Below are 27,048 nucleotides of genomic sequence, written 5' to 3' on the forward strand. Positions count from 1 at the left end.
TCTCCACTTTCCTCTTGATCGTTTCCTCGCTCCCCGAGGTGGGCGTGACTACTCCTGACTCATGCCCTCCCTCCTTCTGAAAGTCTCCGGAGCCCGATATCTGGTCCTCTTTCTCCCCGCTGCTCCCGGCTGGGAACGTGGGTCCCGATCTCCAACTGCTGCTTTCTGATCCCTCTCTGGACCCTTCTTCCTGGGGTGTCCCCCTGCTCTCCCCCCTTGCTCTGGCTGCTGGCGCTCCCTTCTGGGAATCCTCGGACTCGCTAGACAGGCTCGGTGATCTCGGGTCGTCATCCCCACTCATCCTTCCTTCGTATTCCTCCCCCTCGCTCTCTGTCTCCTCCCTTCTCTGCGTCTCTGCTCCTGAACCCCTGACATCCATCCCCCCCTCGAAGCCCCCCCTTCCCCCCTCCCCGCTTTCAAGGGTGGTTGGTGGGTGCTCCGTCATCACGGGAGTGAATGTCGGATACAGTTCGCTCCCCGTTGCTGGCCGCCAACTGAAGACCTACGAGTCTTCCTCCCCGCGTTCGTCAACAGTGGTCTCCTCCGCCTCCATCTCGGTGCCGCCGTGCTCGAAACCAAGGTCCTCCCCGCAAACGTCCATGTCCGTCTCTGCGTCTGTCGCTGGACCTGGTGTCTCCTGCCACTTCCGGCGCCACTGCTCCTCTGGCCGATCGTCCCACCAATACGAGTTGTCGGACGCCGAACCCTCCGGTGACCCCTCTGGGGAACGTGTGCGCGGTGCGGGTTCCCCTTCCGAGTCGAAGCCATGGAACGTGCTGGAGGAAAGCGTGGGCGTGAACAACCAGTCGTCGAAGAAGCCCGCTGGCATAGGTCTGTGTGGGAAAAGGGCATGAAACTCATCCTTGAGCAGGGGTTCCTCCAAGGCGTAGTCCGGCACCCAGCTATTAGTACTGGCCCGGGTGCCCTCCCTTGCTAGTAGATATTCTACTCCGTCTTCCCCCCATCTGGAGTCCAAAATCTCCGTGACTTCGTTGATGGGGTCCTGCTGTGGCAATCTTCCCACCTCCGTCCGCTCCGGAGACTGACTCGGTGCCGTTCCTGGTTCCTGGAACCTGTGCGGTGCCCTGTAGGGAGTGAGCACCGACCTGTGGAACACCGGATGCATCCTGGAACCCTCTGGTAGCACCAGCCGGAAAGCCACCGGGTTGATCTGCGCTTCGACTCGGTATGGACCGAGTTGCTTGTGCCCTAGCTTCCTCTTGGCTAACGATCGGGTCGGCACCGCATGGGCTGCCAACCAGACCCAGTCTCCCACTCGGATCTCCTCGCCCACTCGCCTGTGCTTGTCAGCTTGGACCTTGTATGCGTGCTTCGCCAGCTCCAGCTGCCGTCTGAGTTGATCGTGGACCTCTTGCAACTCAGATGCGAAAGCGTCCGCCGTCTGTGGTTCCCCTTCCCCCACTCTGTCCAGTCCCGGGAAGGTTCTGGGATTCCTCCCATTGTTGGCGAAGAACGGCGTCACCCCTGTGGATACGTGTTTCGTGTTGTTGTAGGCGAATTCGGCGAGCGGCAGGTAATCCACCCACGTCGCCGGCTGTTGATTGGCATAGCATCTCAGGTACTGCTGCATGATGGCATTGACCCTCTCCGCTTGCCCGTTGGTCTGCGGGTGCCTTGCCGATGTCAGGTTGATCTTGACGTTCAGGAAGCCCATCAGCTTTTGCCAGAAATTCGAGATGAACTGGCGTCCGCGGTCGGACAGTATAGACCGTGGCAGCCCGTGCACTTTGAACACGTGATCTATGAACAATTTGGCTGTTTGTTCTGCCGTGGCCACCTTCGCACACGGTATGAAATGTGCCATCTTGGTGAACAAGTCCACCACCACTAGTACAGCTGTCTTGCCTCTCGAGCTGGGTAGATCCGTGACAAAGTCCAGGGCCACCCTCTCCCATGGTTCAAACGGCGTTTGCAGCGGTTCCAGCAGTCCCGCCGGTGGTTTGTGCACCGGCTTGGCCCTCTGGCAGGTGTCGCACCTCGCGACGTAGTCCGCGACTTCCCCCCTCAGTCTGGGCCACCAAAAGTCTCTTGCGACCAATTCCACCGTTTTTTCTGTGCCAAAGTGCCCGGCCGTGGGTGCGTCGTGCAGCTGCTGCAGTACCCGGGCGCGAAGTTCGTCTCCCGGCACGTAGACGGCCCCTTTACGTAAGAGCAAGCCGTCTCGTATCTGGAACTCGTCGCCCTTCGCCGTGCCCTTGTGCACCTCTGCCATCTTCGCCTGCGCGAATGAGTCGTCCGTCAACGCCCTTCGCACCGCATCCAGGTCTACTGTGGCTGAAGCGCACGCCCACGCTGTTGGCGCGAAGATGTGCATGGCCGCCGCTGGCGTCGCCTCTTCGAGGTACTGCGGTTTTCGGGACAGGGCATCCGCCATGATGTTGGTGTCGCCCGGGACGTACTCAATTCGGAAATTGAAGTCAGCAAAGAACTCCGCCCAACGGATCTGCCTCTGGTTCAGGAACCGAGCCGTGCGCCAGTGCTCCAGATTCTTGTGGTCCGTGCAGACCTGCACCGTGTGCTTGGCGCCGATCAGGAAGTGCCTCCACGCCTTGAAAGCTGCATGAATGGCAAGCAGCTCCCTATCCCAGATGGTGTAGTTCTGCTCCGACTTGCTGAGCTTTCTGGAGTAGAACGCCCCCGGCCTCCAGACCCCCTGCGGGTCCTTCTGCAGCAGTACCGCTCCCACTGCTCTATCGGACGCGTCTGTCTCCACCCTCAGCGGTCTGCTGGGGTCGATATGCAGCAGTTGCTCTTCCGACGCGAAGAGACGCTTGAGTGTCTGAAAGGACCGCTCCGCCTGCTCCGTCCAGATGAATTTCTTTTTCTTGGAGCTTAGCGTGTCCGTAATAGCTGCCGTCTGCATCGCGAACCCCTTGATGAACTTGCGATAGAAATTGGCGAATCCGACAAACCTCTGGACCTCTTTCCGGTTGCGCGGGCTCTTCCAATCCAACACCGCACGAACCTTGGCGCTGTCCATGGCTAGCCCCTTGTCCGACAGCTTGTAACCCAAGAAATCCACCTCCGTCGTGTCGAACTGGCACTTCTCCAGTTTGGCGTACAGTCTATGCTGCTGCAGCCTCTTCAGCACCTCCCGAACGTCCTGGTCGTGTGCTTGCTGCGAGTCAGAGAATATCAGGATGTCATCCAGAAAGCAGACGCACTTCTTGTAGAGGAGTCCCGCCAACACGTGATGCATAAAAGCTTGAAAAACGTGGGAGCCATTTTGCAATCCAAAAGGCATAACTCTATATTCGTAGGTGCCCAGAGGCGTGAACATGGCTGTCTTCCACTCATCGCCCTCCCTCATACGGATGAGATTGTACGCTCCTCGCAGGTCCAACTTGGTGAACACGCGTCCCTTGCGCACCGTCGCCAGCAGGTCGTCAATCCTGGGCATAGGGAAATCGGAGGGCTTGGTCATTCTGTTTAAGAGGCGGTAATCCACGACCAATCTTTTTTGGGGCGTGTCCTTTTTCTTCACGAAGAAAACAGGACTGCCCCCTACTGCGCTGGACTCCCGGATGAAACCGCGCTGCAAATTGTGATCGATGAACTGTTTGAGTTCCTGTAGTTCGTCCTCAGACATGGAATATAGCTTCCCCTTCGGCAGCGTCGCCCCTGGCAGGAGGTCAATCTTGCAGTCATATTGCCTGTGCGGTGGTAGCCTGTCTGCCTCTTTCTCGCAGAAGACCTCCAGAAAGTCCGCGTATTTGTGGGGAACTGCTTGCAACGTTCCCAACTGCAGTTGTGAGTCCTCCTCCTCCCCCTCCTGCCTGGGCAGGATGCAGTGTTCTGCGCAGTAAGAGGAGCCGAAGATCAGCTGTCTCTGGTACCAAGCCAGCGTTGGACTGTGCCTGTCCAGCCAACTCATGCCCAACACAATGGGCGTGTCCGACAGTCGGGTGACATTAAAACTGATGACTTCCCTGTGGTTACCAAGTTGCATCACCATTGGTGGCGTCTGCTTCACCACCTGCCCCCCTAGCAACTCTCTGCCATCTACTGTGACGACTTGCAGGGGCAGAGTGGCAGGCAGTAGCTTTATAGCGTGCTGCTCCACAAAATCCTGTGCTATAAAGTCTGCGTTGCTTCCAGAATCCACAGAAAGCGGCACTTCGATAGTGACGCCATTGGGTAGCTGGAGAGACGCTGTGAGCTGCACTACTGGTTTGGGTGGGAGGGGGTCCGTGGGTTGCAATATCGCTGGGGACTGCTTCACTGATGCGTCTGGCTGGGCCCCAGTGCCTCTGTCTCCAGCCAGACATCGTCGTTTCCCTGCTGGGCTTCGCTGCATTGTGTGGCCACTTTCACCGTTGCGGAGGCTGCAGTGTGCTTGGAGCTCCTCTGGGGACACTCTTTCGCCAAGTGTTGAGGGCTCTCGCATATGTAACACTTCCTGGTCCCTCTAGGAGGTTTAGTCTTGACTGCTGTCGGTGCAGAGGCTCTGCTAGCTGACTGAGCCCTGGCGCCTCCCACTTCCATAGGTTCCACTCCCTCTCCTGGCGGAGGTGTGGATTGCGCACGCGCTGCTTCCCTTGGAACGAAAGAGAAACTTCTCGCTGCTTCGCGCCCTCCACGTCCTTCATCTCTGCACCATGGACGTTCTTCCAGCCTCACCCCCACAGTCAGCGCCCTTTGGACCACCTCCTGCGTGCTTCGGGGCCTCTCCCCCCTCGCAATTTCATCCTTCACAGCAGAGCTGAGACCCTCCCAGAACAGGTCCCTGACTGGGGGCGAGTCCCTGTCCCATTCCAATGCACTGACCAGTGCAAAAAAGCGGGCGTGGTACTGTCGGACCCTCGCCCTCCCTTGTTTCAGTCCATGAATCTCCCGTCGGGCAAGATCCACATCAATGGTAGACAAAAAACATGCATCCATCGCTTTGATAAAGGCATCTGCACTCTGAAGCGCCGGATCTTTATCCCTCCACAAATTGCGCAGCCACGCCTTCGCATCCCCATGCAAATGGGACAGTATAAACCCCACTTTCTCTTGCTCATCTCTAAAGTCTTTTGCCAGCAGTTGCAGTGCGCACATCACATCTGCTCGAAAGTTGGGGTACTGTTGTAAATTCCCATCGAAGTGAGCCACCAGCCCTCCTGCTCTCCGTGCCAACCCAACCCCCTCCGGTCTGGGTCCTGGCTGCCCATGCTTAACCCATGCTTCAAACCTGGCGTGGAGATCTCGGTAGGCGGCTGCCACATCCTCCTCCCTTTTCTTGGATGCCAGTACCTCCGCATTCAATTGGGTAACTGCCTGTTGCAGCGCTGAAACTTTCTCTGCTTCCGTCATCTTTGCCAACCGTCGTGAGCTTGCTCCCACACACCGATCCCCTCCTCCAGCTGCTTCTGTCTCCGCTGCGAGGTATCAGGTGTCAGAAGCTTGAGAGACGGGTCTTACTGTCGGGGCTGCCGCCCAGTCCCAGCTCACATAGGACCAAGTCAGCCCGCGTTCAGTTTCAAAGAGTCTTTATTGGATTACAGGTTCCATTTCCAAACTGCAACGTGCAGCCCTACTTCTTCTAGGTCAGAACGACGAAGACCCGTCTGAGTCTCCGCCTCTAGCGCACCAGCTTAATACCCTAGCCTTGCTCCACCTCCTGCGCCTTTCCTTCCGTCTCTGGGTCCTCCTGCCCCCCTGGGTCTCTCCTTTCCTACTCTCTTCTGACGCGGACCCCCCTGACCCTTCCGCCTCCTTGCGGCGGGCTTTGGGACTCGGTTCACTCTCTGGGCTGCTGGCTGCGCCAGCTTCCGTTACATTTGAACTTGGCGCGCGCGCCCAACTCTCCACTTTCCTCTTGATCGTTTCCTCGCTCCCCGAGGTGGGCGTGACTACTCCTGACTCATGCCCTCCCTCCTTCTGAAAGTCTCCGGAGCCCGATATCTGGTCCTCTTTCTCCCCGCTGCTCCCGGCTGGGAACGTGGGTCCCGATCTCCAACTGCTGCTTTCTGATCCCTCTCTGGACCCTTCTTCCTGGGGTGTCCCCCTGCTCTCCCCCCTTGCTCTGGCTGCTGGCGCTCCCTTCTGGGAATCCTCGGACTCGCTAGACAGGCTCGGTGATCTCGGGTCGTCATCCCCACTCATCCTTCCTTCGTATTCCTCCCCCTCGCTCTCTGTCTCCTCCCTTCTCTGCGTCTCTGCTCCTGAACCCCTGACAATTATTATTATTATTATTATTATTATTATTATTATTATTATTATTTAAAAAAAACCGCTTTGAAACCAATGGGTGTAAATTACCCATGCCAGTTTTAGGTTTGCCTAGGTAAAAGGCCTGATGTTGGGGCCTCTTGGGGGAATGGGTGGTGGGGCTTTGAATCTAATGGATGCATGTCCTCCTCTGCTCCGCCTCTATAATACTTAACCCAAGCTACAGCTAGCAGAAAAAACACAGGCACTACTAGATCTACACCTGCAGACTTTTCTGTGGGCATAGCAGGTTATGGCAGACAAGTTCCTTCAGAGCTCATCTGCACAATCCCTACCCTCTCCAGCCAGGAGATCTGGCAGCTAGCATTATTATTATATGATGTGTACACAGAAGGTCTCCATTTTTCACCCCCTGGCACCTGCAGAGCTGAGGAGGGAAATCCCTGCCTGAAACCCTGGAGGGCCATTTTCTGTTAGTGAAGGCAATGTTGAGTTAAATGGACCCAATGAACTGATTTGGTATAGCTTCTTATGCTCACCCACCCCCAAAATATAATAACTGTAAAGCAACCAAAGAAATAACATATGAGGATTATTGCTCTCTCCTGGACTGTTTGGCATTTCGAAACTGTACATTCCAGCTGTATATGTGAAGCTTCATGTTCACCAGGGAATAGAGAGCTGTTTTGTGCCTCTATCAAAAGAAAAATTATCATTTTACTGTTGTCTGCACAAAATTGTTTTAATAAACATTATTATTTTCCTGCACAAAGAGTGTAAAGATGGGCAATGGATTATTGCTGAAGGTTTCCAGAGAGAAAAGTGAAGAAATGTTCATGAGTAAAACTCTGAGCCAGCTGTACTATACACCACAGGTTAGACAAAAAAGAGTAAATTTTATATTTGAAAAAGAACAGGAGCAAGAACCTTCATAAGCTGTCAGGTCAGTGAAACTTGTGCTGCAGAACACATTAAAACATTTTACCTTGCATGAACAGAAAGGAGAAAAGCAACTCATTTGGTTTTATATTTTTAACACTGTCACCTTGATCTGGAAACAGTCTGCAGAAAGACATTCTGGAAGCAGGAACATGCAAAAGCCACGTGAGTGGAGAAAAAATAAACCCTACCCCCAGCACACCATCAGTGGCACAAAAAGCTCTAGAGGATGTAGTTTCTGGGCCTGCTAAATGCATACAGATTTGTGACTGTGTAGAGATCTCTGGACCCAATCAGTTGTTAGATTAGGAAGAAGAAGCATGGCAGTGTTAAGACACACTGGGTGTTCCTTTTCCTCTTAGTAAATAATCAGGAGTTTCCAACAGCACCAGTTCTTTATGTGGTAAAACATGTAGTTAAATACAAATCTGCAATCAGATTTTTTTTAAAAAGCACAGATTTATACGAAAGTAGGACAGAATGGACTTATTGAACAAACCACATGTGAAATTGACTGCTCCAGGAATGGACTGCTCCACCTGTACTGGGAGCAACAGCTATATAGATTGTATTAGTTCCTCAGGTCACTGTGACTGGCTTCGCTTAAAGAAAGTAATTATTTCAACAGCAGAGCAATGTGCTTGGTAATATGCTGCTCAGGGATCCACGACACTTCCATGTGCCCTTACGCTTTCCCCTGGATAAGCCCACAGTTTAGTGCTGAATTGGAACAAACAGCAATTGGGAGTTCCACGGATTGCCATTTGTTCCGATACAGCACTAAAGAGCGGGTTTTCTAGGGGAAAGCAACAGGGCAAATGCAAAGATGCTCAGATCTGTGCTTTCTAGGCACAGGACAAGTGGAAGTATGGATGACCCCTCAGAGAGCAGTCAAGATGCTGCATTTTGCACCAGCTATAGTTTCTGGACCAACCTCAAGGCAGCCCCACATAGAGTGCATTGCAGTAATCCAATCTGGAGGTTACAAGAGCATGGACAACAGCAGTCAGGCTGTCCTGAACCACAGTAAGCCATAGCTGCAACTAAAGTGGCAAAGGCACTCCTAACTGCCAAGGCCACCTGGGCCTCTAGTGACAAAGATGAATCCAGCATCACATCTAGACAATGAACCTGCTCCTTCAGGAGGAGTACAACCTTCCTTCAAAGCAGACAACTGACCAACTGTCTGGACTCAGGACCAGCCCACTCACAGTACCTCCATCTTGCCAGGATCCAAGTCCACCGCTGTGTCTAGGTGGCCACCCAGGGCTTGCACAACCTCTGCTAATTTAGATGCCACTGAGAATGTTTCAGTGGGTTTCCAAAGGGTCTAAAACTCCCTCACCTTCAGTAAATGCCAACATATACTGGACAATACAAAAAAGCTTCAATCAACAGCTCTTTGATGATTCAATGTAGGCAAAGAAGTAGGCCACCATGCACTAGGCACCATTGTATGGTCTCACTCATGTGCTCACACATGTGTGCATGCCCCTGAACAATATGGAGCTTTCAGCAACAAGGAGGACCACTGTGGCACAGCCTCTGCTAATATATGTGTGTTCTGAATCCACCCCACTTGGCCACTTGTCTTTGAAGACAGATACTAAAGGAATTTTCACATACAAGCCTTAAATAACCTTTGGTGTTTTTTCCTGGAGTTATTTATGTGAATGTGTATTTAATAATTAGGTGGAACATATATTTCTGTAATATGAATGTGAAATCTGGTCTAAGGTTACCAGATATCCCCGTTTCTCAGGGACAGTCCCTGGATTTACAAATCAGTCCCCTGACAAAATCCATCTATTTAGTATGAAGCTGAAAAGTGTCCCCGGATTGATTGAAAAAAATCTGGTAACCTTAATCTGGTCAGACTGTAGACAATATGCACCAGTTGAAACTTAAGGTGGTATATGAAAAGGTGGTATAACAAAAAAGAGTTAAATAGCTTGTGGATTGGGCTGTCAGGTGAGAGACATTTTGGCAGTAAGTATGGCATTCTGACTGTTGCAAACATTTTGCCAGCACAGCACAATACAGTACTATCTATTCACTTCGCCTTTCCTCCTGTGAAAACAGTCAAAGAATGCTCATACTCTACTTATAACCATGTAACGTTCTAATTTTCCCTCGCATATTAATATTGCTGCCACCCCAAAAGAGAAGTTTTGTTTGTTACCTCTTACCGACAGTTATTTCGACAGTTCTTTTCTGAAAGACCATCCTCATCTTCTCCAACAATATCCACAGCTGAAAATATCAGTGCAACGAGAATTGCAAAGCAGCAGACCAGTGCAAAGATTACAATGCATTTTTGCTGGGACTGAAAGAGATTAAAATGGAAAAAATAAAAATGCTAGGAAGTGAAGTAATAATATCACAATTGTTATAAAAGCCTTTATGTCATAAATGTAGGCATAACCATTTTATTGAATACAATTTTCTTTCAGAATGCAATTGGTTTGATTAAGGAGGTTTCATGAAACTAATAAAACACAACAAAGTAGTGTCATAAGCCTGACAGAAACATTCACATTCCCCCCCTTCTCTTTTTGTCTCAATACAACTGTATTAAAATATCTTCTCCATATATTACTGGGAGTATTTTTTATTAAGCATCGCATACACTAAAGTATGATATGGAACAAAGCCTTTTTTTAAATAAAACTTTTTAATCATCCCAAATTTGAGGTGAAAATTGAATCACTGGCACCAAGGTGTGAGCGTACAAAAGAGTACCTTGAAACTGAAAGATGAGCCCTGTGATAACAAATCCTGTATATAAAAATAATTTTAAGTATGCAGGAAGAATAAATAATAGGGTAAGATATTCCCCATGCTCACAGGGAGGTGACAAAAAAAATCATTCTCATGCCAACCTCTCTTATCTTATGGGAGCATCACACTGGATAATGTGGTTGTCACATCAAACTCCATTGCTTGTTCAAAATACACCAACTGAGTTCAAGGTCAATTTTACATAAAGTACTGTGAGAAGTGTATACTTCTTTCCATAAAGAAAAAGAAGGAAATCCAGGGGCTACCAATAATTATCAACTCAATCCAGCTGGATCAGGCATAACTGCAGACATAAACTAGATGTGCATCCAAGTACATATCTGTATGAACAATTGAGGGTAGGTACATCACTGTTGACAGTGACACACACACACACACACACACACACACACACAAACACACACACACACACACACACAAACACACACACACACACACACACACACACACAGCCTCTGAAGTCTTATCTTTAACTTGTGTTTCTTCATCTTCAGCCTACCTCATGGCTATTTAAAGATTATTTACATAATCTTGCAACAATTTCATGCAATTCAAAAAATATATTGAACTGCTGTATTTCCTGCTAAAAATGAACTATCATGAATTAACAACAGAAGCTCAAGCACAATATTTTAATATATTAGGGGCAAATAGAGGCCATAAAAATCAATGAAATTTTGTACTTTTTTTTACAGATGAATTCACCCACTGTACAGAGGTATTATGTATTACACTTGAAACGGGGTCAGTGTTATGTTCTTGTTAAAGAGAGACAAAAACATGCTCCTCCAACTTCCTGACTGACTTACTACATTCTGAGAATTAATGTAGAAATCAAAATGGATAACTTAGCCCGGAATAATTATTGCAGATATCTACTTTAGCTACTTCTTATTCCTTCAAAAGGCACTATCCTGACACAAAGAAACTAGTACTGGTGCTGCAATAGAGTGTTGATAGCAAGGCAATTAAAGTAACTAACCGTCAAGTTCAGACGTTTCACATCTATATATCCCCAGAGTGGAGACCTCTTCCTTCATATAGGTGGGACACTGGCCGCTATAAAGCCCCCTGCCCAAGTTATAACCAAGTCTAAGTAGGACCAGAACCACCACAAAACAATGCCACCAGCCCCTAACTCGGACAGCAGCTCTAAAAGGATACAGTGGCCGGTGGTATCAAAAGCCACTGAGAGGTCCAGGAACGTAATCAGGGACACATTTCCTCTGCTTCTTTCCCAACAGAGGTCATCATACAACATGGGAACTTATATAATTAACTACAAAGCTCCTCCTTCAAGCACTGCCCAGATCCAAACCTGCTCAGCTGCAGCAAAATAACAGGTTCATGCACCTTTGGACTATAGCTGGGGACCTCCCTATGGCTGCACAGGTGAAAGGTAAGCCTTTATTAAGTAAAATATAAAACTGATTCCATGATCCTGAAAGGCAAAAGCCAGTAGGAAGTATATGGAAATTTGTACAAAGGTAATGACAGTCTAAACTGAACATCTTCTACTACTACTAAAAAGATAAACAAAAAAAGCAATTAAAGTTGGATGTGTTCAGTTGTAGATTCATGCAAGCTTTCTTTCCCAATTAGTTCCCACCAATATGCATTTATATTCTAGCCCTGTGAGTGATTCCTCATGTATTAAGTTAACAGGACAGCTAATATTTGAATGTACTGGAGTCATGGTTCAGGATTGAGGGATATCATTGTTTCTCTGGATAATCTTTCATGGAAATTACCGGGATTTAAAAGTTTCTCTCTCTTTTTTTGCAGATTTTGTGTAGTACCAAAAACATGGAAAAAAGAAACAACTGAAGAAGAACAAAAAAATTCAAACACTATAAATACTTTTTTATGCTTTCAAATAAACTAGATGTTATGATTTCTTAAGAACATAAGGGCAAGCCTCAAACATCACAGCCATAAGAGTTAGAGAGAGAAATCGAGCACTGAAAGAAAGAGGAAACTTGTGTGATGCTGCTTAAAGCTGCATGCTGGAAAAAATACTAACAAAAACCTACAAATTAAAAATACGTAAATTTTTAAGACAGACTATTTTGCTATTGATAAGTCCAATTTATTATTTATAAACCCTTGTGGCCAACTGACCATTACTGCAACCTCCTGATAAATATCTTATTCCATCTTTTCATATCAGCACAAAGCAGAAATGTCCTTCTAAGGATACTTGCTGCTGAGATTACAAGAATTATTTTAATTGCACACCTACCATCTGAAAAAATTACTGACTGGTATGGCAGATGGGCACTATAAAAAGTATCTGCTTCTGATTTTTTAAAAAAATCATTTCAGCATCAAACATGCTAATTGCACTTTTTCAAAGCAATAAATGAGACATCTGGAAATCTGGAAATAGTTGCACATTGTTTGCATTAAAGTCAATGGATGGTTATTGCAGAGAAGTTGGCAAAATGTGGGTTGGACAAAGGAATTGAGGGGATGCTCATCAAATCTGCAGATGACACCAAACTGGGAGGGGTAGCCAATACCACTGAAGACAGAATCAGGATTCAAGACGTCCTTAACAGATGGGAGAACTGGGCACAAACTAATAAAATAAATTTCAACAGGGACAAATGTAAGGTTTACACTTAGGCAAGAATAACCAGATTCACAAATATAAGATGGGGGACACCTGGATTACCTGTAGGACATGTAAAAAGGATCTAGGGATCTTAGTAGACCACAGGCTTAACATGAGTCAACATTGTGATGCAGCAGCAAAAAAAGCTAATGCTATTTTCAGCTACATCAACAGAAGTATAATGTCAAGTCAAGGGAAGTAATAGTACCACTCTGTTCTGCCTTGGTCAGACCACACCTGGAATACTGTGGCCAGTTCTGGGCACCACAGTTTAAGAAGGATGTTGACAAACTGGAACATGGGCAAAGGAAGCTGACCAAGATGATAAAGGTTCTGCAAACCAAGCCTTATGATGAACTGTTGAAGGAGCTGGGTATATTTATCCTGGAAAAGAGGAGACTGAGAAGAGGTGTGATAGCATCAAGCTTGCTTTCTCCTGCTCCAGAAGGGAGGACCCGAAGCAATGGATTAAAGTTACAAGAAAGGAGATTCTGACTAAATATCAGGAAGAACTTTCTGATAGTAAGAGCTGTTTGACAGTGGAGGTTGGAGGTTTATAAGCAGAAGTTAGATGGCTATCTGTCATGGATGTTTTAGTCGAGATTCCTGCATTGCAGGTGGTTGGACAAGATGATTCTCGAGGTTCCTTCCAACTTTACAATTCTATGATTCTATGAAAAGCAATATTAAAAAGAGACAGCAACAGAAATCAGCACAACGAACTTATAACCATGCTCATAACTAAGGGATAGTGAACTTGTGGCCTTCCATTTATTGTTAGACTTCAATCAACCATAACTATTGGCTGGGGTGATGCGAGTTGTAGTCCAAAACATCTGGAGGGCCATAGATTCTCCAGGAGTTACGCAGGAATTTAACAGGCTCTGACCCAGACTCTCAATAGTGATAGGAGAGGAATACAGAACTGAGCCTTCAAAGATGACTTAAGTGGGAAGGCAGGGTCATAAAGGAGACAGCAGTCCTTTGTATTATTTTCAGTGTGCTAGACTGTATGTTGGGAGATATATAATGTTATTTTTTATGCCCCTGAAAAGGATCACAGTAAGTCATTAAATTACTCTTTTTGAAAAATAAAGGTGATCTACAGAAAATGCAGACATTCCATTAGCTTACAAAAAGACAGTCTGTGCAGTTGCCATAAATAGTATTGCAGTTAGTCTCATTCCACATTGCATCCATTAGCAATCTTTTAACCTTTAATCTCCCGTCTATTTCCACTTTATTTTAAGAACATTAACTGGCATACCAAGCATGACCAGTGTTCCTTTTAGCTACGTATCTTCTCCTAAAGGGACCAATACCATTTGCTTTAAATGGCTTCTTAAAAGATATCATAAAGTAGCTAGAGTAATTTATTTAAAATATTTCTGCATAGCAAGGACACAGATCAATATTAGGGGGCCTAAAATGTAGTATTTGCACATTATATAAGATCCCAATTTGAGCCTTGTAACCTCTGTTTAAGGGAAAACCAGTACTGCTCTTAACCTATTAGATGTTTCAAGACCTTGCGGCTGATCAGGGTTGAAACCTGGTGGATGGACAATTGGTCCGGATGCAATATAAGGGATCTCTATATAGTTTAAGTATGCAGACATCATATTACCAAATTGAACATGAATGGCTTCTAAATACAACCCTACAATCCCAGTGGCAGTCTGAATGTATGCTCTTTAGTGGAAATCTTTATACCAAACAGCTGCTTAAAAACGGTGTCAACATTTTCTTGTTCTGGCATCTGCTCTTCAGTAGACAAGCACATCACTCAACTCAATGAAACTATATTAGCCATACTATATTAGCCTTATCTAGAATGGAGGCTGAGCACAGAAATTATCTTGAAACGCAGGTTTCAAGACCTGCGTCGAGCCACTAACCACAGCTAAATCTGCAACAGCTGTGTTAGCAAACTCCTAAGCGTACCTAGTGGGTTCTTTTTCTCTTTGCTGTTTGATGCAAGAGAGAGGGGGAGTCATGTTGCAGTGCTCCGTGTGTGTTTATATGTAAATAAAGTAATTAGTTGAAATGCTGAGTTGCTGAGGTCTGTTATGCAAACTGCAAACACGCTGCAGATCCCTAAGTGTGCCAGTGTATGTTGGCATTGGTCACTGTGATGTTCGGGCAGAAGTATGAGTATGAGATCAGCTTGGTACAAACCCACTGGTGGATCCAATCTGAAACACCCACCGTTCCTTTTGCACCATGATGACCTTGCTGCTGCCTCTCCCCTCCCCTTCTCCATCATGACATGCAGCAGTGACGCAGACAACCAGAGGTCAGGTGAATGCCTCCATCTCACCATCCACAACTGCCTTTGTGTTTCCCCATTCACTATAAAAAATATTATTGGTTCCACCCCCTTGGCCAAAGTGGGTGAAATTTACAGAAACAGGATCCCCTTCAGGGTGTTACGAAGTCTGCCAAAACTGAAGACAAATAAACCCAGGTGCTATTTTTGTGGACAGAGTAAATGGGATTGACTTTCCTCCATGATCCCTTATGGGAGAGTGGAATTTGTCTCTTTCTTAACTTAAAAGACATGGAAGACTGGTGTTTATTCTTGCTTGCACAGTTTTTAAAATTTTGCAACTTCACACCAAACTTCATTTCTAGTATTGTCTATTTCCTACAATAGGCCTTTACAGGTTTAAAACAGGGCTGGCAACAGGAAGCTGTCTTAAAATGCTGCCTGTGGAATTCTGAAGATCTCTGGCATTGGGGGGGGGGTGGTTTTTTTTTGTTATAGCTGACCAATGTAGATAGGATTTTTTTTTAAAAAAAAAAACAAAGCCTACACCAGTGCTTTAACAACAACAAAAATCCAGGTAACATTTTGGGTAGCTTCACTTCTTGCAAAGCCTAGTGGTCTAGAAAAAAAATGAAATATACAGTACTGTAAAGGAACTGTATCACTGAAAAGAACAGAAATAGAATTACACAAGGTTTTGGAGGAGGAGGGAGATTTTACTCAGTGGGAAGTTATTGAGATTGCACTTTCACTTGGGAGGGGGAGAGACCCCCAAATCCCCCCGTTTGCCTGTTATTCTATTCATATAGAGAGCTAATACACACCCTAGTATATACCTAGAAGAAACACGGATCAGCAGCTAGCCCCCCCCCCCCCCGCATGCTACACTGGTTGTGGAAAAAAATCGGGGAAATTTCCACAGCATGAAAGGTGTCTGCCATTTCAAGGAAAACATCTCTGTCATGTTAGCATGCTAGACCCTAGGTGCCCCTCTATCTATTACTATTTCTATAATAAATTATAGGGTTGAGGGTGTAGAATTTAGTGCTGAACTAAACTGCTTTTGAAGTGCTACCAGAGTTTAGTTAAGATAAATTTATCTCCTAACACTTCAAGCAGGACACTGATATAAAACTAAAATTAGACCAGCACTCGGACAACTATCAACTGAGGTCTTCACTAACTGCAGCAGGAAGGAGGCACTACCTTCCAATGTACTATTGAAACAATATGGCCATTGTTTATGGTTGGTAGTTAAAACAGTGTGTGTGTGTGTGTGTGTGTGTGTGTGTGTGTGTAGAGGCATGCTGCATGGGCCTAAAAATCTAATCCAGCACCCTACAGTAACAAACCAAATGCACATGAAGAGCCCACAAACACATAAGGGCAATAGACTTCTCCTGTTGTTACCTAGTAACTAGTATTCAAGCTCTTAAACAGAGGTTGGGTGGCCATCTGTCATGGATGCTTTAGCTGAGATTCCTGCATTGCAGGGGGTTGGACTAGATGACCCTTGGAACCCCTTCCAGCTCTACAATTCTATGATTCTGTGACTTACAGTTCTGAACCTGGAAGCTGCATATAGCCATCGTGACTAGCATCCACTGATACTGCCCCATGACTAAATAAAGTACAATATCTTGAAGTATGTTATGTGTGGCTTGTTGTCAGATGAACTAGTATCAGTGTTAAAAATGACTATAAGCCCCGTATCTGAAATTATATTGTGGATTATAACATGGTAAATTCTTATATTTTTAATACAGAGGAAGCTTGTTAATTTGTCATTTTAATTGTTTTGTTGTATTTTTCATATAAATTGCCCTGGGAATTTGATTGAAGGGTTGGGTCGAGGGTATATAAAAGTAAAATAAAACTAGCTCTGTTTCTCTCTCACACAACATTGAGATACCCTCCTTTCAGCCTTTAGAATTAACATGCTCTATACAACTATTCTGAGCTTGTAGCCTTGAGATTACTGTACTCAATGCTTTTATCTGCCTTAGATCTTGTTCTTCCCTAAGCTCTGTTGTTGTTTTTTCTTGCCCACCAAGAACAAGAGTTAAGAGGATCCCCTCTCAGGCTATGTGTTGGTTACCATAGCAACTCCCTATATTCTCAGTCTTCAGAATACTACAGTACAAGTTCGGTTCCTATAACAACATTATAAAGGCAATAAAAATGAATCTGAATCTCAGGTAACTTGAGACTGAAGTAACAAATGCTACAGGAGAATTGGTATTTGGAGAAATGCCACTTTGAGGAACAGAGTTTCAAAACATAAACGAAACATCTTTCCAGAACAGCAGTGTAGAAAAGCTCCTGGAGTGTTTTAGGCCAGAATATTTTATCTGTCTGGTAGCAATAACAAATAATAAAGACAACTGGACTATTTCTTAAGTTACTTGTGAAACCTAAAAATCTGATGAATGTTCTTTTTTCCCCTAATACAAACGCTTTACCAAGAATAAATCCCAGGTCATATATTTTAATTTTTTCCCTTTAATATATGGTATTTCAGTCTGTCCCAATAATTAAGAAAACTAAATTTAGATATCGCTTAAACACAGAAAGAATGTATACACATCCAAAGGAAACTCAGTCATATGCTTCCTGCCCTGCCCAACCTCTCTCACCTGTGCACACATGGATGGGGATCACTTGCTTCTGGTGCAATCTCATACTGCTTATTATTGCAGATCTTTCCCATCAAGTTCCACAATGTAAAACAGTTTTACTCCATGGGTAGGCAAACTAAGGGCCAGGGGCCGGATCTGGCCCAATTGCCTTCTAAATCCGGCCTGCGGATGGTCCAGGAATCAGCGTGTTTTTACATGAGTAGAATGTGTTCTTTTATTTAAAATGTGTCTCTGGGTTATTTGTGGGGCATAGGAATTCGTTCCTCCCCCCCCCCGGAAAAAAATATAGTCTGGCCCCCCACAAGGTCTGAGAGACAGTGGACCAGCCCCCTGCTGAAAAAGTTTGCTGACCCCTGCTATACTCCATATTCATTTGGCCATCCATTGCAAACACCACGTCTTGTTGGATGCCACTTTGAATAAGCAATAGTAGCCACTTGATTTAGTATTATGTGTTATCTTCAACACATGAAGTTTCAGATCCAGTGTATGAATGTAGAAGAGATGCTTTATTAACAAGCAAACACCCATCTATGTACAACATCCATCAACTGAACTTAACCTTCTCTAACAGAAGAAGCTTACTGACCAGCTTGCTTTAAAGAGTCTATTCATCTTACAAAGATACAACAATGTATATCAACATGGTGTGTGTGTACAAAGGGGGCTGCACAACAGGAGAGAGGAAGAGACACGGAAACGTCAGTGATCTGTGTACAAGGGAGAGTTGAGAAAAGGGGAAGAGTGGAGGGGGAAAGTGAGTGACGGTGAACACGAGAATGCAAAAGGGGTTACAAAAAGAGGGAGTAGGAGGCATGGGGTTGGGTTTGAAGATGAAAGCAGGAACATAGACAGATCTGAAGAAGAGGAAGTGATAGTGGCTTTATAACTGGGCAGAAGGCAAAAAGGGTGCAATGGCTGGACAGAGGAAGATGCCGGAAGTTACCATAGGGGTGGTTTGTGTGCAAGGTGGAGGTTGCACAAAAAGAGGTGGGGGAGAATGGACATAGTCGTGAAAGGGGAAACAGGAGTGCAAAGTTGTGCTGCAAGAACAGAACAGAGAAGTGGCTTCGGAAATGGGGTCGGGAAAGTGAAAAATGAGCTCTGTAGCCACATTGGGGGGGGTAGGAAGGGGAAGTTCTAAGGAGTTAATGTGTGGTTAATGGCAGGAAGTGGGTGAGCAGAGAGAACGGGGATGCAGCCTCTAGTTATTTTATATTTTGACAGAAACGGTATTCAAGTATTATTGATTTAGTGCCATAGTATTTGATATGATAAATCTTTCAAAAAACCCACACAACAAATGCTGTCTTGAATGTTGCCCATGCCCTACACTTTCCACCACTTGACATAGGCTGCAATCCTATACATGTCTATTCAGAAGCATAGGATTCGGTGTGTAGGGTATGAACGTTTGTACAGTGGTACCTCGGGTTACATACGCTTCAGGTTACAGACTCCACTAACCCAGAAATATTACCTCGGGTTAAGAATGAGAACAGAAATCATGCTCCAGCAGTGGGAGGCCCCATTAGCTAAAGTAGTGCTTCAAGTTAAGAACAGTTTCAGGTTAAGAATGGACCTCCGGAACTAATTAAGTACTTAACCCGAGGTACCACTGTATATCTTTGGACAAGTATCCATAAAAATAGATATTAATTCAAAGAAGAAGTAAGCTTCACTGAGTACAATGAGGCTTACTCTCAGGTAAGTGTTATAGGGTTGCAGTCCTGAGGTCACAGTTCACTTTAGCTTAGCTTAAAAAAGATTTCGCTTCAACTTTACGCTCAACAGTTATTTTAACATTATTTGTTGATCTTAGCACAACACTTAGTACAATGACCAAGTACAATATTTTGGGGAAAGCACTACTGTAAAACACTCTTGGTTGGATGGTGTTCTTGAAGCTACTAGCATGAGCTTGATCAAACTGCGGGAGGCAGTGGAGGACAGAAGTGCCTGGCGTGCTCTGGTCCATGGGGTCACGAAGAGTCGGACACGACTAAACGACTAAACAACAACAACAAAACACTCTAGTCTCACTGTGTTAGGGTCTACTATGCAAGCAGAAAATTTAAATCCTTCAAGAAAGATAGGATTCTTAAACATTCAAAGTAGGCTTTATTCACGTCGAGTAAACAGTCAGAAGGGCTTAGCTTCTGCCAAAACAACATGTTGGCATTCCAACAGCTTTTTTTATTATCTGTTTCCCTTCTAATACATCCACTCTTAAATCCAGCCATACCTTGACAAATGCCAGCTAATTTATTGGGCACTGCATTCCTGGAATCTATTGAAACCACACCTGGAATTATGTGTATATGTGTCTGCACGCATGCACTTGCATCAGAGGCAAAAAAAAATCTTTAAGATATTTATTTTATCTGGTGGTTTGCTTGATACATCCTGCCCATTTAAAAAACATGCCACATATTTTCTTCTTTCATTTAAATGACAAAGAGAATAATATATTGTCAGCTGTCCAATAAGCACATGTTAGTGCTTTCTGCTAAATGTTCATGCTTTGTATTTCTTCTGCCTTGGTGCTCTTATTATTTCATTATCATATTTTATTCAAATAAATTATTAAAACAAAGGGTTAAATTTTCATACGGAAGACTGCCTTCATTGCATATTTAATGAAGAAATCCTGTGTTTTCCTATTCCAGTTAGGGTGGATCCAAAAGCTTACAATGAAGGCAATGCAATTTTCTTTCCCCTGCCCCTAGTAATTATTTTACAGCAAAGAGTCTAAAGATTTGTTTTGAAAGAAAACAGGCAAGCATTTCTTGCAGTGTGGAAGATACTTTTACTGCTCTGGGGTTTGGGGGTTTGTTTGTTTGTTTGCCAATTTTAAAAACATTTACACACCCTAAGCTTCATTTGTTTACTTACTGGAATACTTCACCTTATGGTTTAACATATTACAAATGGCAAGAATACAGAATTCATCCACTCAAAGTCATATGCAAGGTAGCAAAATCAATAAATGCCATTAAGCCACAAGAAATAAATCTACACCAGCCCTGTTCTTGGAACACTTGTTTTATTTACATCCGAATCTACCAAATTATACCTGACTATGTTACTGAGAACACCTACACACCTGCTCTTCTGAATCAAGATTCCTTTTAAACAGCAATCTTCTCATTAGAAAGGCTTTTGTTAAACTGTATATTATCAGTGCCAGAGATATTTGTCACCAACTTGCCTTCCCCCTCCAATAGCATATTGATAGTGATACTGTTAGCCACTTGCAGCTTGGTTTAAATAACTGCACTCTGCTGTTTTCACTAGCAAGTTCTATACATCATATCCCTGTCTAGCTTGTAATATTTTTTCTTAGGCTGCTAAAAACCAAATTGCTTCTTACCATTCTGATCCAGTAGAGTCGAGCAGTGCTAAAGGAACTGTGGCTGTAGTGCTGCTTAGAGGAGCCAGCGGAGGCTTTAGAGGAACAGAGTGTTTTATGTGTGGAAAACGCATCACCACCTATTATATTTCAGTCATTCAATTGCTAGCCTTGATGTTTTGGAAATCATCAGCCAATCCAGGCAAGGAAAAGGGAGGGCTTGGAATGTTCATATAGCATAGTTTTGTGCAGTTCGAAGAGGAAGAAGATACATCTTATTTGCATTTTTATTTACTGTGTGTAGAGAATGACTCCCTATTCTTTATTCAAAAGCAATTCACACATAGTTTTTAAGCTTCTTCAGTGGGTTGATGGAAAGCATGTATTATGCAGAATGGCACCGGGCCAGATGACACAAAGGTTTGCCATGCTACCCAAATCCTGACTTGCAGTGCTCAGTGAATCCAAACTTGATATTCTCCTAAATCCCCAGGGCCTCTAACTAAGCCATAAAATGTGTTGGCAAACAAAATGTGTATCTACGTGCTACCAATTGGTTATTATTTTTTTCTTGCACTATGCTTCTATTTAAAATAAAATAAAAAATTCACCTGACAAATGCTAGCAATTAGATGACTCAGAAACTCAAGGGAATAAAAAATGACCCAGTATACCAAATAACTTATAGATATAATTATCTGCTTTTGCTATGAGACAGTGTACTAACTGGTCAAAAGCCAAATGGCTTTGTGACAAACCATGTTTCTTCTTTGGAAATCTCAGAGTCAGTTGGGTGGCTGACATTGTCTGCTCTGATGCAAGAGAAGGCTGAGTGGAAAACAATAACCTTATGCTACAAGGAAGTATAAAGAATGAATTGTTCTTTAAAAAAATGAACAAACTCCAGGGAAGCAGGCAGACTTTTGCCCTTTTAACACAACCATGCCCAAGTATGCTGAATGTACAACAGGCAGCAGGACTGTGATCACTCTACATGGGCCCTGTGCACTTGGGCTCAGCTATGTAGGATGTAACATAGCATTGTGATGTCCACATACATAAAGCCTAACATATGTATCTCAAAGCATACTGCCCATATTAGGGTAAGGATAGCAAGTTATCAGACCTAAGCACTTAGGGCTCTAACTGCAGAGACATCACTACACATTAAATTCAGTGCACATGGGTGTGACAGGCACAGATTTGCACAAGTGGGTAAAGTCTTCTGCTATTCCATATAAGTGCACCCCAGTGAGCTAAAAGGGCTATATTTTCAAAATAGCCAAGCCAAGGCACTAAACCTCAGAGGAGTCATAGAAAAATAAGCTCATAGTCAAGCATTCTATATTTTTCAATGAAACCCAAATGTTTGAACTTCTTATTGTCACATATTCATTATGTGAAGCTTATGCAAGCTGTTTGGACTGGAGCAATTATGGAACTGGATTGACGTCCACACATTGATGTAATATTTCCCAGTGGAGGCTGGTCCGTTAGAGCAGTGTTTCCCAAACGTTTTTGGGCAACGGCACACCTGTTTACCGGGAAAAAATCTCGTGGCACACCACCATTAAAGCCCCGCCCCGTGACGTCAGCGCGCAGCGTCACGCCGGGAGGGACGCACAAAAGTTAAAGTTTTTTCCCTTCCCCTTGCCGGGGTGGGAGGAGGCAGCAGAGCGAGGGATTGAGGGACGGCGGCAGCGGCTGTTGTGGTGGTGGCGGCGATAGCGGGCGGAGGAGGAGCCGTCGCCGGGAGTTGCTGCTGCTGCTGCTGCTGCCCGGACATGCCGGCCTCCTCCTCCTCCGCTGTCTCGCGCGCCTCCCTTTTGCGCGCGCTGCCCCGCCGCTCGGCACCAGCACCGCGGAGCCGCCCCCGGCTCGACGCGGATCCTCGCCGCCGCCGCCGCCTCTCGCCGCCCGACTCGCCCGCCTCCCTCCCACGGCACACCAGCCGGTGTCTCACGGCACACTAGTGTGCCGCGGAACACCGGTTGGGAAACACTGCGTTAGAGGAATCAGGGTCCAGTTGCTCAGCCCTGCTTGGACTCTTCCCCTTTCCCACCAATCCTGTCTATTGAGGCTAGGAGGGTCGAATAAGCAAACTGAGGTTCAAGATCCTGCCAGAAAGAAGACATTGGCTTGGGGAAGTCTACTGCTCTTTTGGATTCTCTGGTTAGAGCTTAAAAAGCCTACATAGAAGGAAGTTGGAAACTTTGATCCTAGGCAAGCTTGCTCCTTGTTTTAAAGTCCAAGCATATGTGAGTGGAGACCCGGGCGTGGGGGTGGGGTTGGGGTTGGAAGCCTGCCACTCCATTTAGAAGGCAATATAAGAGCTGAGTAAGGATTACATTAGACACAGGGTGTGGGTGGCTTTAAAACAGGATTAGCCAAATTCATGGAGGATAAGGATATTAATGGCTACTAGCCGTGATGGAGCAAGTCTTCAACCTCCACTGTCAGAGACAGGATACCTCTGAACACCAATTGCTGGGAGGTGCAGGTAGGCAGAGTGCTGTTCCCCCAGACCCTGTTTGCAGGCTTCCCATGGGCATCTGGCTGAGCACTGAGAACAGGATCCTGGCCTGGATGGGACCAGCGACTCTTCTTATGTTCTTAAGAGGGCATAAAAGTGAATGAGCTGGGGGCAGGGGCAGGGGCAGCCCGGTTAATTTTGCTGTGTCCCCGTCCCCCGCTGAGAGAAGTAACTTATGACAGAAGGAATTCCCTTCCAAAACAACGCAAAACAGTTTTCGGTTAAGTGCTAATTATTTGTACAACTGCAAAGCTTAAGTGTCGACAGAATCTTTGTAAGGGAAGAGGATGGGAAGAAAGCCAGAACAAATTGGCTATGCCTTGGGAGCCTATTTGCACCTCTGGAATCTTTTTGGTTTCCAAGAAGTGCCTCCATGTCCAGTGTCCACCAGCTGCCACTGGGACCCAGACTCTGAGTTTACGCTTTTTTTTGTTTTGTTTTTAAAGTAAGTTTCTAGCCCTCAAGGCCAGCTCAGAACTTCATGGCCACCATAACAACCATGGCTTGCCTCTAACATCAGTGGTATACAACTGACATAAAAATAAAGCATTTTGTACCCCACCCTTGTCTTCCTTGCTCTGGCCCTGCCAGAAGGGCGGGAAAACCCACAGCTTCCTCCTCTTGCTGCTAAGGACAAGCACTGCCTGAGAGGATTTCCAGGAAACAGGAATAGCATCTCCTACAACAATACCAGAAAGGAAAATTCAGAAGTGAGCAAGCTGGTGCTTTTGCACAGGAACAAGTAGCAAGCTCAGCTCTCATGTGCTGTGGCCATTCATGTCTGCTGTCACATAACCCAGTTTAGTGGTGGCTGGCCTCCATGTAAGGAACCTGCTACGCTCCCATTTAAAAGTGCAGTTGCTACTCTGGGTCCTAGCAGGGAGGAGCGCAGCCAGGTGAGCGAGTGAGCAGGTAGCCATCACATTCTAGAGTCAGGTGGCTGAATCACCCCACGGTCTTCATGGTCTTCCAGTTGCTGGGTTCCCAGGGCTTGCCTGGACAGATGTGCTCAGCATGTGGGCAGCAAGGAGCTGATGTGGAGGCAGCGCCTTCCCTGTTGGCGTCCTGGAGGGCGGACAGACAGTGGGCCCCTTAGATGCCATCTGGCCCCTCCCTAGAACCAGGCCTTCCTATATTGGCCTGCCCATGTAATAAGACCAATAGGAAAGCTCTCCTGGCCATCACGTTGATGTCAAGCACATTTTGTGGTGACCCAGGTCTTTTCAGTGGTGTTGTCTCAGCTATGGAACTCCCTTCCCTAAGTTTTGCCTAGCCCTGTAATTGTTTATTTTTTTGCTGCCAGCTGAAAACCCATTTATTCACCTGGACTTTTGTGGGAGTCAAATAGGAGTTATGAAATGGAGCTGCTGTCTGTTGTGTATAGATATTTTTTGATGCATATTAATAATAGAATCTTAGAATAGCAGAGTTGGAAGGGACAACAAGGATCATCTAGTCCAACCCCCTGCAATGCAGGAATCTTTTGCCCAACATGGGGCTCAAACTCACAACCCTGAGATTAAGAGTCTCATGCTCTACCAACTGAGCTATCCTTCCTTCAACTATTTGCTGCTTTATTGGAGATTGGTCTATTTTCTGTAACATGTCCTGGGATGATAGTAGGATGCACAGTGGAAAATAAATTATAATGACGGATGAATGAATAAACAAATCAGCAAACAGAATTCTCTCCATAATTATCACCTCCATTTAAAACAGAACTGAAACTAATCTAGTACTGTAACTTTATGCCATTGTTTCCAAGTTACAGAACTGCATCTGAATCTTCATCAAAGCATTAGGTACTGAACTGTTTTGTTGACCCCACCATTACATTCATGTGCATTTCTTCTGGGGCCATTCACAACCATAATGGGAGACTCTTGCTTTTTGTCCAGGTAGGTGTTCTGCAGGACAGCACTGGAATAAATGAAAGTGCCCATGCCTTTATTAAGCAACTGGGCAGGATCTCAAAAAATTTCATTATCGATAGCAAAGCTGTTCTTACTACTAAAGACAAGTGGGTGTTAGTGCAAATCCTAAAAGTATCGTGTTAATCTAGTTTGATCCTCAGTTGAAGATTCTAATTAAATTTTATGGAAAGAGATATATCCTGCTATATAAAACTGAAGGTTCCGTCTCTCTAAAAAGATAGACAAAAACTTTCCCTGCAGAATCAAATAAATCCATGGAAAGCAGAAGTCAGGGGACTCTGCATACTCCTAGTTTAGGAAGTACAAACAGGCCTCTCTTCCAAGGCTTAACTGAAGTGGTTGGGAGCTCTGGTGCAGTTCTCAAAATAGGGTATCCCCCCAAAAAGAAATTCATGAAATAAGGTATTCTGGGCATGTACAGTTTCATATTTTAAACTCATTTCCCATTGTTTTTGCTCACTTCCTAACTTGGGCCAGTCACCAACTCGCAGACTAACCTACCTCACATCTGTTGTATTGGCATCTGTCTGTTTTGTGAGACAATGGAATGTAATTCCAGGGGTGAAGTCAAACTGCTTTGGCTGCATCGGTATTATTATTATTATCAGCATCATCTCATAACTGCTGCCTCCCATGTTGTTTTTGCTGTGTTAGCAGCACTGAAGTGACCTCTCTGGGGTGCAAGCCTGGAATGCTCAGATTATAAGGCCCTACTCATGGCCTCACTGTTGTAGTCCAAAGGAAAGCATAGCAGTACTGTTGGCACCAGTTTGGCTGCAAGAGTTGCCTGAAGAAGGTGTACAAGACACCATCCATCTATCTTAGGGACCCCACTCCAGATTTGTGTAGGGTTTACTCCTTTACTTCTCCCAAAGATGTCCCACAAGGCACCATCCTCAGGGTTTACTCCTGCAGCGTTTCTCACGAATGAGTATAGTCACAAGGCCGTGGGGATTTAGGATCAGAGCTTTCCTTCTCCTAGATGGGCTACCCTCCCAGGTTGATGAGCCCCATGTGCCCCTCATTTCCCTCTACAGCATGTGCAATAACTGCCTTCTTGACTGTTGGACCCACTATTGGTATTGTCTGCTCAGTCTGCCAGAGCCTGCCTTTGCATGCAGGAAGTCCCTAACTCACTGAGGCTTTGAGACCCACTGGCTACCCTCGTCTGGCCAGCAAAAGCCATTTCCAGGTGCATGGCCACTTTCACATGCTGACAGCTTCTAGGAACCACAGGGACAGCTGAGTGCAGGGTGAGGAACAAAGGTGGACAAACTCCCCGAGTAGGAGGAGAACATTCCCCCCCCCACCAGAGGTACTTCCTTCCCCCAACACCACGCACACAGCACATGACTCGTGAATATATAGGAGGCATAACATGACTACGAAATGGGTCTTATTGCTTGTATCATAGGCATCAAATTTTGGTTTCTTTATCCCAGGCATAGGGAACCTTTGACCCTCCAGATGCTGCTCGACTACAATTGCCATCAGCACCAGCAAGCATAGTCAATGGCCAGGGATGATACGATTTGTATTTGAGCAACATCCGGAGGGCAGAAGGTTCTTCTCCACACATGCGTTAACCAGAGTGATATATCTCTGTACTACAAAGATCCTTGCTGTAAGGCTCCAAGGTTCCAAGGCTTCAACTAATCTTACTTTGGCCTGATTATTGCATGTTTTACAGATGTGCAAGTCCTGCTTGCATTCAACATGAGACTGATTGCTAGGGGACTTACAGTACCTTAGGCCTGTAACCACCGGGGAATGGAAAGCAGAGTGATGT

At 45.5% G+C, this 27,048-nt stretch overlaps 1 protein-coding gene across 1 annotated transcript in view; it reads right to left on the minus strand.

Annotated features, from left to right (window-relative positions):
- The window catches only part of PLD5 (phospholipase D family member 5), a 112,300-nt gene that overhangs the window by 58,695 nt on the left and 26,557 nt on the right, over nucleotides 1–27,048 (minus strand). Inside the window, exon 2 of the mRNA XM_083496897.1 lies at nucleotides 9,303–9,439. Within this exon, the coding sequence (XP_083353023.1) occupies nucleotides 9,303–9,439 (137 nt within the window). The remainder of the gene's footprint in view (nucleotides 1–9,302; nucleotides 9,440–27,048) is intronic.

Source organism: Podarcis liolepis (genome assembly GCF_965112155.1).
Source record: "Podarcis liolepis genome assembly, chromosome: 3".
NCBI classification, from domain to species: Eukaryota; Metazoa; Chordata; class Lepidosauria; order Squamata; family Lacertidae; genus Podarcis; species Podarcis liolepis.